The sequence below is a fragment of the Anguilla anguilla genome, chromosome 2 (genome assembly GCF_013347855.1).
Source record: "Anguilla anguilla isolate fAngAng1 chromosome 2, fAngAng1.pri, whole genome shotgun sequence".
NCBI classification, from domain to species: domain Eukaryota; kingdom Metazoa; phylum Chordata; class Actinopteri; order Anguilliformes; family Anguillidae; genus Anguilla; species Anguilla anguilla.
The window spans coordinates 2575400-2592500 of NC_049202.1; the positions used below are offsets into that span (position 1 = coordinate 2575400).

The 17101-nt window shown below is 51.3% G+C and overlaps 1 protein-coding gene and 1 long non-coding RNA gene across 4 annotated transcripts in view; one reads left to right on the forward strand and one right to left on the reverse strand.

Annotated features, from left to right (window-relative positions):
- neurl1aa (neuralized E3 ubiquitin protein ligase 1Aa) overlaps positions 1–17101 on the forward strand; it is a 70721-nt gene that overhangs the window by 40464 nt on the left and 13156 nt on the right. For all 3 annotated transcript variants that reach the window (XM_035406267.1, XM_035406268.1, XM_035406269.1), the window contains exon 4: positions 14248–14934. In XM_035406267.1, coding sequence (XP_035262158.1) covers positions 14248–14934 — 687 coding nt within the window. The remainder of the gene's footprint in view (positions 1–14247; positions 14935–17101) is intronic.
- The window catches only part of LOC118221315, a 25292-nt gene continuing 8554 nt past the window's right edge, over positions 364–17101 (reverse strand). Inside the window, exons 2-3 of the long non-coding RNA XR_004764089.1 lie at positions 557–671; positions 364–395 (exon numbers count right to left, since the gene is read on the reverse strand). This is a non-coding gene — a long non-coding RNA (uncharacterized LOC118221315). The remainder of the gene's footprint in view (positions 396–556; positions 672–17101) is intronic.

A 17101-nucleotide genomic window follows, 5' to 3' on the forward strand; every position in this document is an offset into this window, starting at 1 on the left:
CGACCCTTGAGCTGAACCGTTCTGGGGAGGCCCCTCGGAAAAATAAATTAATTCCCCGTGAGCCTTTTTTGGGGAAAAGTGGATCATCGCCGAACGGCATTACATCGTTGCAGGACTCTTATGTCTGACTGTTGTTCATCCAGATATGAAACTGTACGAGGTAACCATGGTTTCTGAACAGTGCCAGGGAGAGCTCTGCCGTTTCGGACCGTTGCTGGGAGCAGCTCCAGCGTGTTTCTGCGTCACATTTTTCTATTTTCGTTCTTTCCTCTCACCTGACGCGCTCGTTGACCCCGTCTCCACTCCTCAGAGCCGCTTGGCGACGTCCCCCAGCTGCGGCTTGTGCGTCACGGTAACGGGGGGGGGGGGGGGTCTCTGTTTTACCCAGCATGCACCTGAGGACCCCGGAGGCTATGCGTCATCCTCCTACAGTACGTTCCCGTCTCGCTTCCTCTCCGAATCGGTGGGGGCGTACCGCCTGACCCCAGTCAGGGTGGGGGCGTACCGCCTGACCCCAGTCAGGGTGGGCCCGTCCTGCTGCTGACCGCTGTGTTACCTCAGAACACGAGCCGATGTCCTCCGATGGCCGCAGTCTGTCCACATCTGGGCACGTTAGCATCGCTGGGCCACAGGCCAAGGCTTTCTGTACGTCTGTAAGTCCACAACATGCCCTGAGAAAACACAGGACACAATGTGTTTGTTCTAGCATGCAGTTCCATCAGTCAGGCTCCACGGTGTTTTCTGCGTGTGGATGAGATTGTTATATAAGGAAAAAGGACCAGAAATTCAAGGCCTTCCCATGCACAGTGAAAATTAGATTTCTCCATTCTACAATAATAGCCATCCTTATATTCTGTGCTTCCTCTGTAAGTCATAGAAAAAACAACAATGCTTTCATTAAATTAATGCTCTTATTTTTTTTAAGTACATGTAATGCAAAGTAATTATCTCCCAGAAGCAATATCCCATGTGTTACTGTCTCCTACTTAAAGATAATCCAAGCGTTTTACATTCAAAAGAGAAATGAAAGCAACACAATAAACTACACTGAGAACTGAGAGTGTTTTAACAGAGTACAGTTTTACACACTGTTCAGGAGAGAGTCGCTGAAAGCAGCGATTAGCACGATAGCACGTCCTTTAAACCTCGTGTTTCACGCGTTAGCACGATAGCACGTCCTTTAAACCTCGTGTTTCATGCGTTAGCACGATAGCACATCCTTTAAACCTCGTGTTTCATGCGTTAGCACGATAGCACGTCCTTTAAACCTTGTGTTTCATGCGTTAGCACGATAGCACGTCCTTCGAACCCTCCATAAATGAAGGAGTTTCTGACAGGCTGAGAGACGGAGGGAGAAAACTCGCCTCCCTCCCCAGCTGCGGGTTTGTTTGCAGAACACCGTGTGACTCCAGATGGCTTTTCCTTTTGACTCACCCTCTTGGGGCTTCGATTAAGTCACCGCGTGACCGGCAATAATAATCCATTTGTGAACACCGCGACGGTGGTGGGGAAAAGGTCAGCGGTGCAAACCTCCGGAACCTGACTCACCAGAGCAAAGGCTGGACATCTCTCTCACAGGGGGCCAAAATAATCTGGGAGAAACAAAACCGTTTTTTTTTTTCCGACCAACAGCGCGACTCTGCAGTTTGATAAATGTCCGCCGGTTCGCTACTTAGGCTACTTCTCGTCTCGACGTTTTGGGGCCTACGCCGTTGACCCACGTGGCGAGGCTTCAGCGGCTCCGGCTGATCCGCGGAGTTCCGGAAGTTTCTGCTTCACTTCGGGTCCCGTTCGCGAGAACCTCAGAAATAAGATGGGATTTGGGAACGACGTCTTGTTAGTGAAACAGCAGACGATACGTTCTGACAGCTGCCATTTTGTTCCACACAAAAAAAAAGACCAGGTTAAAACCGAGTATATGGCTGGACCTAGCACACGTGATCCGGCCGACCAATGGTGTAACTTCATCACTCACTCAGTCAGTCACTCGCTCTGCCACAGACGTTCGCGTTTGTAGGGCTGGCCCCGCTGTTGCGGTCCAGCCAAAAAAAAAACTGGTTCATCGTCATTCACCGCCCTCATTATATACTGTACTTTTGTTTGTGATGGGCAGCGACGATTTTATAGTAGTTACATAATGACTTAATAAACTGCTTGATTTGTTGTTGTGGATTGTTTTGTCCCCAGATTTTTTCTTTTTTATTAATCTGGCAGACTGTCGGATTTTGTCAGATTTTTATTTATTGGAAAAAACGCAAGAGATCGGAAACATTCCCCTGTCAGGGTGATGGCTTTGTTACAGGAAAAATAAGGATGTTTTCTTTTTTTCTTTTTTTCTTTCTTTCTTGTGAGCAGGAAACCCAGCGAAGTTTGATGGATGAGGGAACAAAAACGCCGCAGCTTGTTCACGTCTTTCGAGAAAGTGTCGCTCGTTACTGACAGTGGCCTCGGAGAAAGCGCCGGGTCGGTCAGAGGGGCAGAGCGAGGTGCCAGGACTGATATGAGAACAAATGCGCCGCAGTCAGACGGTCGCAGACAGGTTCAGACCAGACAGCACTGCTACCGCCAGAGGATGGGCTTCACTTCCAATCTGTCATTGGGAACACATGCTGCACGCCGTGGTCTGTTTGAATATAAAAAAAAGGCAGGAACTTACTTGCTCCATTTCAACCCACTTCAGTTAAAACCCGCCCAGGTAGTGCATTAGCATTGTTTGCTAACATAATTTCTATCTGATACTTTATGCGCCATTTATATTTGTGTGGATTAGACTGCATCTCTCTGCAAGTATGACTGAACGTCATTGAACGTTTTTTGAATGTTTTCACAGCATCTGCGGGTTTAACTCCAGTCCTGGAGGGCCACAGCGTCTGCTAATTTTCAAGGTTCTTTTTGTACCAGTGGTCCATTTATGTCATTGATTGGCTTAGGAATCAACACACCCTGTTCTCACGGTCTTAATTGGCAGCTGATTGAAAGGAAACCACAAAAACCCGCAGACACTGCGGCCCCCTTTGGATTCAGTGTGACACCTCCACTGCAGACTGCCCTGTCCACTAAAGCAGAAAGAACCCTAAAAAATAGATATAAAAAAAAAAAAAAAATCAGTAACCAGGTCAGACCCAAGAAGCCAGACGAGGTGAGTTAACTGATTAACTAAAGCAGCCAATTTCACAATTAAGTGCTGAGTGAGTAAAAATGGAAAACCAGCAGACGCTGTGGCCCTCCAGGACTGGAGTTAAACCTGCAGATCCTGCGGCTCTCCAGGACCTGGGTTAAGAAACTCCTGCTGTAGATTTCCTTCTCCGTTTCTTTCAAAGTCCGCACGTGATGGTTTTGAATCTGCAGTGAGAGAAGGTAGTGACATTGAAATATAGGCCTACTCTGTTTTCAGATGCAAAGCCATGAATCTCTTGGCCTTTTGTTACCATGGATAGAATCTAAGCAACCCAACTCTTTTTGGGATGATGACTCGTTTAACAGGGATCACTGAAATGTGCCCAGGTTTGATTTGATTTTCAGCTGGTCTGCCGATTTCTGTGTCTGATGCAAGCCAGTGGTAATGCAGAGGTTTGGTGAGACCGATCAGTGCACAGCAGCGCTGCTCAAAAAACAATAAAAACAAAAGTTGGGTTTATTCGCCCTTACACAAAGATCAAATGGTGTTTCGCCTCACCCAAGGAGAATCACATAATTGCCTTTAATGACACGGTACAGTCATACGCTCATTGCCTAATGAGACCGTAAAATGGCTGCCCTTGAGCAACTCTCCCACCGGCTGATTTGCGAATCATTTTTGGCTTTCGTGCCGTTTATAGTTACGCCACCGGCGGACGCCCGCCTTGATTATCCGCGGATTTACCTGCGTTTGATTGGCCCAGATCTGTGTGTAGTCACGCCGCCGTCCCTGGCCCGCATGTGCCCATTTCCCCCCCCCCCTTGTAGGAATGTAGGGGAGCTGATGAGGCAAGACAGATGAGAACGCGTCGGGTGTGGCCTGATGCCGCAGATCCGACCGGCTCGCTGATGATTGGCCCATGGCTGGTCTCGCAGTGTGGGAGCTGGGTTCAAAGACGTTGTGTGGAGTGGCTGCGGTGTTATGACAGTCTGAATTTGAAATATGCGCTTTTATTTGTTTATTTTTTTTCTGGAAATATGTCGCCGAGGATTGCGTGTGTGGTCAGGGGGTTAGCCTGTGCCACGAAGGGGAGACTCTTTGAGGTCGTACGAAGGTAGGGAGCCGTGTGGCCTTGTTTGTTGTTGTCAGATGGAAGGGTGCCCCATTGATATCACTAGTGTCTCCTAACGACTAGCTGTAGCGTGTAGCCTAGTTATGAATGGAGCTGTTTTGGCAGTGTTAGCATTGCAATCGTCATCTGAATGGCTCTGTTGTTATGTATGCCTGTGTTGTCATTGTAATCGTATGTAATGCCAATTTATAAAAAAAAAGTTTTAGTCTTTTTTTTTTTTTGTATGGTTTAGTTAGGCTCTTTTTAACCTGTATGTCTTAGTTATGATTCTGTGGGTTTGTCATTCAAGGACCACTCCCCCTTAATCCCCTATTTCCTATAGACTCAAGCCCCCTCGTGAAAATCCGCAGAGAGTGCCTAATTCGGTTCTCGCGTTTGGAGAGACGCTATACTGTAATAGACCGTCTAGATATACCATTGCTGTTCTCCATCACGCTGCAGGTCACAACTGCAGAGGTATTCTGTGCTGTTTTTTTGAGTAATATCACTGTCTGCTTCTGCTGTGTTCCGTCTGAACACATGCAACGATTTATTCTGTGGCAATCACACCAGATTTGCAGTCGGGTCTGATTGTATGAGTCAACGTGGTCTGGAACGGTACATACACTGTTTAACAAAATATGTACCATTATTCATGAGAGATAAAGACGGAGATCAAAAAAGAGAGGGAGGAAAGGTGGGTTTTTTTTTGTTTTGATTGATGAAGGCATTTTATTGGCCCTGGAGGTCAAATTTTTCTCAAGTAAACAATTTCCATGTAACGCAGCTAATTAAAATTCCCCAGCATATAGCCCAAAAATAATAATAATAATAACTTCAAGCATTGAACCAGTTGTAACGATCCATAAAATTTATTTTTTTTTTGCTAAAATTCAGTTTTGAAACACCTGGGATGTGATACGAAGAAAAGACGGAAAAGTACAAAGAAAAAGCGTGTCAAAATTTGCGTCCTACGTTTGCTTGGAGTCACAGTGTGTTTGCCTCCTGCCCGCCTCCGCTGGAGCAGAGGGAAGAAAATTAACAAGTTGTCTTTACAGCAGTTGAACAATTAACAATCAGCACTGAAGGCTAATTAAAGTCACTTTAAAGTTTAATTAACGTTAAGTTGCTAATTGCTGAATTTTTTTCAATGACTCATTTCCTTTTTTCCCAGAAAGGCATTTATAAAATGCCCTGCTGCCATGTTCCTGTTCTTCTGGGGTTTTTGGAAACGGTGTCAGTGTTTTTCACACTTCATATTCCGCAGTCCAGTCCCCACGGTTTTAATGATCGCTCGTTTCTGTAACGGCATTGCGAAGCGCACAGTGCTTCTCTCATCCAGCGCACTGTTATAGCATTCTCATGCTGTTTTTTTCTTCTTTCTTCTTTAAATGGGGTACATTTGCATAAATTACCTATTTATAGATGCGAAATCAGCGGTTCAGATGAACAATCCTGAATGCACCAAGAAACCGTTTCACACCAAGTATTCCATCCTGTGGCCTTCTAACCACAAACCTACTCCTACTCACATTCCATGTTGCTTATTCTCATGTAGCATTTCAGCTGTTGAGCAGACGCTCTAATGCAGAGTCATTTATGCAGCTTTTCTTCTTTCTTCTTATTTTTTTTTGAACATACAATCCATTCCATCACAGCTGGATATTATGAAAATAAGAATTTCCACACAGCAGCATCAGCAAATGCTCCCTTGTGGTTTATTCACAGCGCAACGTTTTGACCCAAGAGGTCAAGAGTTCTCGGGGTCGAAACCGCTGCACTGTGAATAAACCACAAGGGACCATTTTTCTTTTGTGCGGGAATTCTTTATTTTCTCGTAGTCTCATTCTTTTTTGCCCGGCGCCTGGCCACGCCAGTTGGACGTGCGTGTGCGACGTTCCTTTCCCACCTGGGAATTAAACCTGCAACCTTGGAGCACAGCAAGCCCAGTTCCCTAACCACTACACTAGAGCAACACCCAAATCTGAGCTCTTCCTTCACATATTTTTCCTCTCTCCATCACCGGCCTCCGTGGACCTCCGTGGCGGAGTCAGAGGACCTCCATTTTCTGCACACCTGGCTCGTCACCGCCATTTTCAGGCCTCGGCACCTGTAGCCAATGAGAGCGGACCGCTGGGGCAAGATTAAACGGCGACTTGACAAGCAAGGAGCACATGATGGATTTCGAGTGCGCGCCGTTTTCGAAGAAATTGGAAGGCGAACGGGGTCTTAATTACCGACTATGTTAACATGTTTACCTAATTAGCGAAAATGCCCGAGCGTGGCCCGTTCCAGGCCGCGGTGATTGAAGCCATTCGGGCAATAACTTACGGAAAAAGCCAATTAAATAATAAATCATTATGCCGCCCGTCGGCCAAGAGCCGGGGGAGACCTGATTGGGCGTTTGCCTTGCTTTTGAAGGCCGCAGATGAAAGGAAAATCGCTTACAGATGTCTGAGAAAGGCATTATCAATCGAATAGTTCAGTGGGCCATTTGGCTCAAGGACCTCTGGCCAAAACAAGGAAAGGTTGTCATTTTGGGAAACTTGTTTAGGTTATTCGGAAATGTTGGAGTGTTTCTTTCTGTGTATTGCCAAATACTGGTGATTTTGGGGAATTTCGCTTTGGAAAACGTACAGTACCTTATTGGATCCTGATCGTGTATATGCATTGATATAAAAATATGAGTCTATTGACAAGTTGTGGATACCTTGTTGCAAAGGACTTTGATGCCTTGGTGGTCTTCATGTTGTTATTAATTTATTATTAATTATTATTGTTGTTGTTGTTGCTCACTGCTTGTGCTGTATGTGAAATATTGTGCCGTTTGTAAGTGTTGTACTGGCTCATGTTGAGTTTGAGAGTTTAAAATGGCGCTCCAGAAGAACCTCTCCCCTGTGCTCCCACCTCAAGACTGATTGCCTGATTGGCCGAACGCATAAAAACTGAAATTAAATATTCCACATTCTCTGCGGGCCAGCCAATCAGTTGTTCCGCTCTCTCCCCGGACTATTTAATAATCAGTTTAATGAACGGCGGGTGGGTGGCGGGTGGGCGGGAGGGAGGGAGGGAGGGAACTGTCGACGGGGCAAGAAATAGAGGCTTTAATGTAAGTACCTTATGATCAGGCCATTAATTCTGAAAGTCGGCCTCGGCTCTCCGGGGCCGATGGGAGCCAGCACAGCGGGCTCTAATTTGAGTGCCGAAAATTTGGGAACGACCCCCGGGGCCCCCGGCTTCTTCGTGACCCGCGTGAAGAGCCTGTCGTGCTCCGGCGGTGACCGCGCGTCTCCGCACGTCCCCCGTGGCCTCTGCAGCGAGGGCTCGAAACCGCGGCTGGCTGCGGGCCAGCGACCGCAACGGCGTGTCCATCGCCCTGCAGGCCTGCGCCTTTACGCGTCCCCTCTGGGAGGATTTTAAAGCATTGCAATGTCGCGCCCCCCCCCCACTCCCCACCCACCCAACCCACTCCCCTTTCAGCTGTGCAGCCCACAGATGTGTCTTCTCAGCCCCTCCCCGCCCCCCCATCCTCCACTTCCCACGGGATGACCTCACTGGTAGGCCGGATAACTCTGCGCGGACTTAGTGCAAATCCCCTCCTCGCTCAGGAGCGCGACCTTGACGGAGGTCACGCGGCATTCGGCTAAAGCTAGCATACAGCCCGTCGACCCCCCGACGCATTGCCCTACAAAGCGGGTTCGATGAAGGGGGGAAAGAAGAGAACCCAGGCAATTTAGGGGACACAAAAAAAAAAAAAAAACGAGAAAAGAAAGACGCGTCTCTGTTCAGGAGCCCAACAGGTGCTGAGTTTGGCCTCTGTCAGAAACGCTGAAACGCTTCAGCTCTGATTATGCCCTCAGCTGTCCCATTTGTTAACAAAAAAATGAGGGGGGGGGGGGGGGGACTCTCTATCAGCCGATAAACAGGAGGAGACTCGGGTCCCAAGAACCCCTCATTTTTGGTGGCTCATTTTGGAAGCGGTCAGCGCTGGTTTGAGCGGCGCTTAGGCACAGGTCTGTGGGCCGGTCTGTGAGCCGGTCTGTGAGCCGGTCTCTGGGCAGGTCTATGGGCCAGTCTGTGGGCCAGTCTGTGGGCCGGTCAGCGCTGGTTTGAGCGGCTCTTGGGCGCAGGTCTGTGAGCCGGTCTGTGGGGCGGTCTGTGGGCAGGTCTGTGGGCCAGTCTGTGAGCCGGTCTGCGCTGGTTTGAGCAGCTCTTGGGCGCAGGTCTGTGAGCCAGTCAGTGCTGGTTTTAGCGGCTCTTAGGTGCAGGTCTGTGAGCCGGTCTGTGAGCCGGTCTGCGCTGGTTTGGAGGCCTGAAAGGATCCGGCGGCGGCACAATGGCGGGCGGCGGCGTGGAGCAGGTGCTGCTGGCGTAATGAGCGCGCGGGTGCAGCTGGCGCAGTCTCACACGGCGGCCTGAAGAGGAAGCCTTGGCCCCGACCGCCGCGCTCCCGCCGACGCGTCCTCCTCTTCACCGAGAGAAAGAGCCCGCCGCCCGGGAACAAAGACGCCATTTGCATTTTTATTTTTCCATAAAGTCACCCCCCCCCCCCCCACGTACACAGACACACATACACACATACACTCTCTCTCTCTCTCTCTCTCTCTCTCTCCCCTCCCTCTCTCTCTGATTAAGATACATTGCCAGTCAGTGGCGTGCTTTTTAAAAGCTGATGATGAGATACAGCAAGCACATTTCCAAAAAAAAAAAAAAGAAAGAAAGAAAGAAAGAAAAAAACCTCCCTTTTATTCTTCCTCCCCAGGCCTGGTAATTGAAAATGTGGCGTGAGCTGCAGGACGCGTCTTTAGAAAATTCAGCAGAAGCGCTGACTGAACCGCCCCGGGGGGGGGGTCGGGGGGGGCAGAGCCGGGCGCATTCGAGCCCGTTATTAAAAGCTCCTGCTGTGGATGCGTACGGGTCGCTCACGAGAGCCACGCCACATAAATTAGCCCTGGCGTCCGGCCGGGGCGGGAGGCTTTTTTTTGGGGGAGGCGGGAGGCTTTTTTGGGGGGGGGCGGGGTTAATTGTCTCATTTTGCCACGTTTGCCAGCGCGGCCTCCCCCAGGACGCTCGGTCAGGGGGCTGCTGTGTACACACCCCTTTGTGCCCGTTCCACTACGCTCCTGTCACAGTTTGACAGCGCGCGTGTTATTGGAGTTGCGTGTTCTGTGTGTGTGTGCGCGCACGTGTGTGTGTGCGTGTGAGTGTGTGTATGTGTGTGCGCGTGCATATGTGTGTGTGTGTGCGTGTATGTGTGTGTGTGTGTGCGCGTGTGAGTGTGTGTATGTATGTGTGTGTGCGTGTGTGTGCGCGCGTGTGCGTATGTGCGTGTGTGTGTGTGCGTGTGCGCGTGTGTGCGAGGGCCGCCATTGTAGTGCTGCCGCGCTGAAAGGAGGCCCCGCCCATCATAGCTGGATTTCATTCGAAAACAAGAGGAGGCGCAGAAGCCCCCGTTCTCTTCTGTTTTAAACGCGTCGGCCCTCACAGCGACTGAGCGGGAGAAAGAGGCCGGCCTCTCCCAGTCATAACAGGGCGCGGCTGGACTGGGGGCGCTGGGCAGACGTTTGCCCACGGTGTCATAATTCACCGTAAATCGCCGGGATCAGACCGGCGGCTCAGTTCTCCGTATCACCGTACTCGGTATGCACAAGCCCCCCCCCCCCGTGTGTTTACGCTAGCCTCGGTACAGTTCATCTGATCAGTCCAACACCCCTCCGCCCCGCCCCCCGCCCCCCCCCCCCCCCCCCCCCCCCCCCCCGTATCCCCGGGAGACGTGTCATCGCCAACAAAACCAATTCCTCTCGCTGTCCCCGAAGCCTCGGGTCCGAGGAGCTTTCCAGCGTAATCCAATCAGCAGCCGCGTTCGCGGGTAATGGAAAGAATTGAGCAGTGCTCAGCCAACTGTGCATCAGGATTGGCTTTTGCCTTTCGTTTCTCTTTTTCTTCCCTTAGCTACTTTCGAGAGAGGACTTAAATAATTTAAGTGTTCCACACGTCTTATTGGCACAAATCAATAAGGTTTAATGCTTTCACGCACGCCTGCGCCCACCCCCCCCCCCCCGTCCCGCGTGTAGAAAATGCGATTACCCTCCGAAATATCCTGCATTTCTCCTCTCGATAAGTGCAGTGCATAGTGTTTGTGAGGGATGCTTTGAATGAGGAGAGCTGCTCATCGTTGGGTTTCCTATCCGCGTGTCCCAGGGCTATTGCACTGTCCAGAGAAAGGGGGGGGGGGGGGGCATTTCACGTTCCTCTCCTGGGGTGTCCAGTTCAGAAACCTATCCAGTTAAATTCAACAAAAGCTTTATTTTCCTTCTCTGGTGGCTTGAGTTCCAAATGCGGTGAAAATTCAAGTCGTCAGGTCTGTGGGATGGTGACACAGAGTGAAGTGATGTGATTTAATAAGCGGTAGCCTAGCCGTTCCAGTGCAGTCCCCTTGGGGGGTGGGGGGGGGCTGGGGCGTTCTTGGATTTAATGGTTGATTAACTGAGTACGTGTGCCCCATTCACTGTGGTACATTTACTTTGCAAGACTTAGAAATAATTCAAATAATGGACGTTCCATTGTAGATCGTACAGTAGGGAACGCGCAGAGAACTGACATTTGAGTCTGAGAATCACGAAAGGTGCAGAGAAGTATTATTTAAGAAAAGTCAATATTGGGTGGCTGGCACAAGCCTCCATTAATATGAGCCCACCATCTCAGACCATGCTGTCATACTGCCAACAGAGGATTGAAGGCCTCAGATAGTTTTTTAAATTGTCCACACAATTTTCAAATGAACTATTGTCTTACAACTCTCCCCCCCCCCCCCCCAACATACATACACACACACCTCGTTTTTCATTTAGACCTGGGAATACAGTTCGCCATGTGAGCCCGTAGACACATCGATCGGTAATGTCAAAGAGCGTTGGCGTGACACTTCGTTTGATTGATGGGACCAGTTACAGGAGGATTCTCGCCATGTTAATCATATTGAATTTAACTGACGTAGAATGACATGAACAGGCGGTGTGCTTTGATACTTCAGCACTGAAACAATAACCGCTGGATGCAACAGATGACTTGCTACAACACTTCTAACCATTGCTTTTTACTGGTGGCACTTCAATACCTTCGATGGAAAGGAGCGCGCAGGTTTGTTTACCCTCGTACCCAGTACCTACCTTCCATAACAATGAGTGGCAATCTTAACAACCCTACAATGACTGGTAAACCAGACCGGCAAATCAATATTAACATAGAAAACGTTTTTAGGAAAAGTAATGGTGTAAGAAAGTAAGAGTAAGGCCTGTCACCCAGGGTTACAGTTCACCCCCCCCCCCACCTCCCACCTGAAAGTCCCAGCATGCCGCTTTGCGTCTGTTGCTGATTTTGGGATTCCGCGAGGAGAATCGCAAGCCTTACACCAGTACCGTTGTGCTTAACTGAAGTGGAAAGGACCTTTTTTATCCATCTCAGCTACGTTCTCTGAATTAATTTCTGAAAGTGCGGTGCACAAGCTTTCTAAACAAGCAAGGAATGGGCCCTGGCTAATTGCAGACTCTGGCGCTTCTACCAACCCAGGCCCTGGAAACTCTTATAAAACACATGCTAATTTTATTCATGCTAATATCTCTCGATTTGCTGCGGGCAAACTGGCGGTTGCGATCTGACAGGTGTTCGCTTGCCGGTCGGATTCACAAAGGGCAGCGAACGAGCCGGAATCCGGTTCGATCTGGTCCGAGCCGGTCCGAGCCGGGATCGGACCCAGGAGCTTCGCTTCCATATATAGCCACGATACAAAGTCTTCCCCCTTCGCCAATCTAAACCTTAATCTCCTTAGCGAGCAAGCTGAACAAAGATGCCGCGATTTTCTGCGGCTTTGACCGCCTGACGGGCAGCGACCGATCCGGCACGGTTTTACCCCAGAAGGACACGATTCTCTGGTGCCCACTAATGCCCGCGTGGCCTGCCTGGATCTCTCTCAATATTTCTTAGTGCAAACTCCGTTCATACTCCCCTCAGGTAAATAGCATGCAGGTATTGCGCCCCAGTTTCAGTCAGCGTTCAGAAAGGGACGGCTACGTAAAACTGCTCCGCTGTTTCAGAGTTGCCACCTGACTCAAAATCCCTGAACGTTAATATTTGACACGGGTTAAAGTTTGACGCGGGAGTCTCGGACATGGATGTTTTGTGAACGCGTGATTTCTGAAGGGACGGGACGAAGGGGACACTGTGGGACACTCCGTCCTACTCAGGGAAGTACGCAAGCGGTTCATTATTACTGGAGTGTGGGGGTTTGTGTTACCACAGACGTAAGGTATTTGTAGACAGCACCGGTGGCCTGACTCACACACCTGAGGGAGATGGATCACAGGGCGTTCAGTGTTGTTTGTCGCTGGCCAGCCTCTCAGGAGACGCAGCTGAGGCTAAGCAGTTTATCTGTGACCGGGAGCGGAGCTGCTCTCTCTCTGACCCGGTTTAGTGAAGTAAGAGCGTGAAGTGACAGGAAGTCCAGCGACAGCCAGCCAGCCAAACCCCTCCCCCTCCCCCCCCCGCCCCCGCCACCCCACTCCCAAGGGAGAGAGAAAGAAGGAGAGAGTGGAAGAGTGAGAGAGGTGTGGAGTGGGGGGGGGGGGGAGCGGGGGAGGAGAACCTCTCTCAGCGGGACAGGGCTCTCTGTCCGTCATTCTAAACGCCCGTCTCGAATGTCAGGCTAATTTTACCCCATCGCGTAGGGGAGCGGGGAGAGGGCGGGGGGGAAGGGGGGGGAGGGGGGGGGGCTCCATTTAGAGCTGTTATTTTCAGCGGCTGTCAGAAAGCCCACGAATGGCCCGGATGGGTCTAAAAGTAGCTCGCTCTCCAGCGGCCGTGCTATCGGTTTTCTGTCTCCGCACCGCCGTAGTCAGCCCCCGCCACCACCCCCGCACCCCTCCCCTCCACCCCACCCCACCGCACCCATCCTCAGTGTTTTTCGGAGGATAAAAATGGAGAAGGGAGAGGGGACAGTGTGGATTCCATCGGCGGGTTTGGAATGTGTGTGTACCGTTTTGGGGCAGCAGGGGTGTATATTTAAACGGCAGTAACAGTAAGCGTCGCGATGCCCCCAGCGTTACCTTCGCACCTATCATTTAGCCCGTGTGACAGTTGGGGTGCTTGTCTATAAATAAAAGGGGAACCCCATGCCACAGCATTCAACAGCAGTCCTGTTTACAAGAAATTTAACTGGACTGCAATTCCAACCTTCATCTTGAATACAGGAAAACAGAAAAGTCACTTATTATTTTACCGTTTACCTGCAACCTACTTACTTCTGCAGACCGATGCTTTCATGTTCCCTCAAAGTGTTTTTGTGGGATTAGTGCACAGTTTGTAGCGAATAATGAATATGCATTTGGAAAGTGAGCACCAGGGAACTTGTTCTGATGAGCTAAATTGATGAGTATCTGCTGTGTCCAGCCAAACATTTTTAATGGGTGTTTTTTTTTTTTAAATCTTAGAACTCAGCTGTGAGCAGTTTAACTGAAACACGAAGGTTTGTTTACACCTGTCAGTTTATTCGGCTCGTTCTCGCCTGCTCGCACAACATGACTCGAGCTCCGCATCAGCGCTGCTGATGCCCGGGGTCTCCTGGGGAGATCTCCAGGGGCCCGCAGAATTAATCTGCACTTGCATCTTCACCTCCAAGCCGTAGCTCTTCATCGTCACTCGTAATCTTTGAGTTTACTGCTCGCTATGACTTTACCGACTTGGCCAGTGCTTACTGTGAAGTAGACTAGGCTTGATGTTCATGGTTATGGATAACCGATGTGTTATGAGTGTTATGAGTGTTATGGTACTTTATCGGACCTGCGTTCAGTAGTTGGTCCAACGACCTTTGGTGTGCACTTACTGTACGTCGCTTTGGATTAAGGTATAAATGAGACGTAATGTAATGTGAACTGGGCGCATTTAAAATGGCGGCTGACTGCGCTGTAGTCTGCGTTTGCTCTATAAAGCCCTCTCGCCCGCCCCCCCCTCTCTCTCCCCACAGACAGCGAGATCGTGCCGCTGGACTGCCTGCGCCCGCGCTCCTTCACCACCGTGAGGCGCTCTTCCCTGCGCCGGGAGGCGGACGAGTCGCGCCTGTCCGTCAGCCTGTGCGACCTGAACCTGCAGGAGGAGCAGCTGCACCTGGCGTCGGCCGCCTGCCCCGTGCCGCAGAACTCGCTCAACTCGCAGCAGTGCCACCTGCTGGCCGCGCAGCTGGACTGCGACCTGCGCTTCCACCAGCTGCGCGGCGCCCACGTGCAGACGCTGGACGAGCACACGGTGTCGCGGGCGGAGCACGGGGCGTCGCGCGAGGAGCGCACGCTGGTCTTCACCGAGCGGCCGCTCCACGCCGGCGAGACCGTCTTCGTCAAGGTGAGCAAGTCCAGCCCCGCCCGCCTGGGCTCGCTGTCGTACGGCGTGACCTCCTGCGACCCCGGCGTCCTGCGGCCCAGCGACCTGCCCTACAGCCCCGAGTCGCTGGTGGACCGCAAGGAATTCTGGGCCGTGTGCCGCGTGCCCGCCCCCTTGCAGAGCGGCGACATCCTGGGCTTCCTGGTCACGCAGGAAGGGGAGGTGGTGCTCAGCCACAACGGCGTCAGCGCGGGGATGCAGGTCTGCGTGGACAACTCCCGCCCCCTCTGGATGTTCTTCGGCCTGCACGGCGCCATCACGCAGCTGAGGATTCTGGGTAAGCGTTACCGCGGCGCTGTGACATCACTGTGAGGCGTCTTAATCTTTAAACTCCCCCACGCTGCCTCAGGCTCCCAAGTGTCAGTCAAGAGTCTCAAAAATCTGCCATCCAGAGTCTCAGAAACCCCCCCGCCAGCGGGGATTTTTAATTTATGTAACACCTGAATTTAGAGCACAGAAATGCTGACAATTATGACTGCACTCTCAGCCAGACAGAGAGGAACGAGCGTGAGGGGGAAGCACACACACACACACACACTATACACATACACACACAAACACGCACACACACACACACACACACACACACACACACACACACACTATATACACACACAATGCAGATGGACCTCTCTGGAAAAAGCCCTTGGGTTGACTGTACAAAAATGTACATTACAAAAAATGTTGCCGCAAATGTAACCCATTTGTTCTGCCTCGGAGTTGAGTGGGGAATCAGAGCCATCTCAAATGACAGAATCCCCCCCCGCCCGTGGGGGATTTCTCAGGGACGCTTGAGGTGTGGCGTGCTCAGAAGCGGTTGGTTGAAGTCCCAGAAGCTCGAAACAGAAACAAAAAGCAAAACTGTACAGTTGTCGAAAGCTGTGAGGAGAATAAAATAAGGACAGGAAGCAAGAGAAAGCACGCAGAAAGAATCGCATTCTGTCAATCGCATGATCCCCCTTTATCGGGGAGTTTTCCAGGCTCGTGAAACAGCGCTTAGTCATTGTTGTTTAAAGGCTTTTCCCCATTTTAGCGCACAGAGGGGATTAATATAGAAACGGAGCTGACAGAGTGATAGATTTCGATCTGTGCGTCAGGATGCACCTGCTTGAAGTTTTCTGAAAAGGAAACCCAGGGAAAGTGGCTGGTTGGCCATGCCGTACCGAGCGCTTGGAGATCAGACGCGTAACAGCCAATGACCTGACGTGCTCTCGGTGCGTGAACGCATTCATTACGAGCTCCGAGTAGCTGCGCACGCTGAATGATAATTACCGATCCCTTTCCCGAGAACGGCCTCAGGATGCCCTTTAAGGCTTTTAAATTCTAATTTGATTTGGGGGGGGGGGGGGGTTACACGCGGGGGGTATAATGAACGGAGGCGAACGTACTGTGTCGGAGTCGCAAATCACCATCTCGCCCGCCTAACGCGTTCACGCGTCTCAGGCCTCGAACGTGGAATCGATACGGGCGGCGTCACGCGATCCGCATCAGAATAGTGAAACAACACGAGCCATTCCCGTACGCGGTGTCTTCGGTCCTCCACAGAGGACAAACGGCGCTAAATATACCCCCCCCCCTGCCCCCCCGCCCTGCTCTGTTTCTCAGTGGCCTCTGTGGGCTGAAAAATAAGTGCTTTGAGCGCTGGTAATATGTCCCAGAGGAGCTCCAGAGCCCGGATGAAGCCAGGTCACCTGACGCGCTCCACTGCCCTTACCGCCGCAGCGCTTTTTTTTGACAGTTGGGCTACCGGCTAGCGCACACACCTAGCGCTCGTTTGAGACGCAGCTCCGGCGCCTGGGCCAGAGAGGGAGCGGCGCGGCGTTGACCCGCTAGCGCCTCCATCTGGTGTGCGTTACCGTTACCGTTACGGGTGGAGTTGGCGGCTGTGCTGTTGTTACCGTCAGCGGCGAAACCCGCTAGCCGCTGCCGGACAGTAGCGGCGCGCCGCGCGGCGGTCAGAGGAGAGAGCGCGAGGCTATAAATACCAGCTTAAGACCCGTAATCTGAATACGGCATAATCTCCCAGCATCCCGTGCTGGGGTCAGCCTGAGCTCTGAGAGGACGGCGAGGTGGCCGGGGGGGGGCTTGGGGGGAAGTTACACTACGCTACACTACGCTAATGCAGCCAGTGAGACTGACACAGAGACCCTGCTTTGGTGAAGCAGACGGCCTGACTCTAGCCCAGAGCAGACGGGGGGAACGGGGGAGGAGGGAGAGAGAGAGAGAGAGAGAGAGAGAGAGAGAGAGAGAGAGAGAGAGAGAGAGAGAGAGAGAGAGAGAGAGAGAGAGAGAGAGAGAGAGAGAGAGAGAGAGAGAGAGAGAGAGAGAGAGAGAGAGAGAGAGAGAGAGAGAGAGAGAGAGAGAGAGAGAGAGAGAGAGAGAGAGAGAGAGAGAGAGAGAGAGAGAGAGAGAGAGAGAGAGAGAGGGAGAGAGAGAGAGAGGGG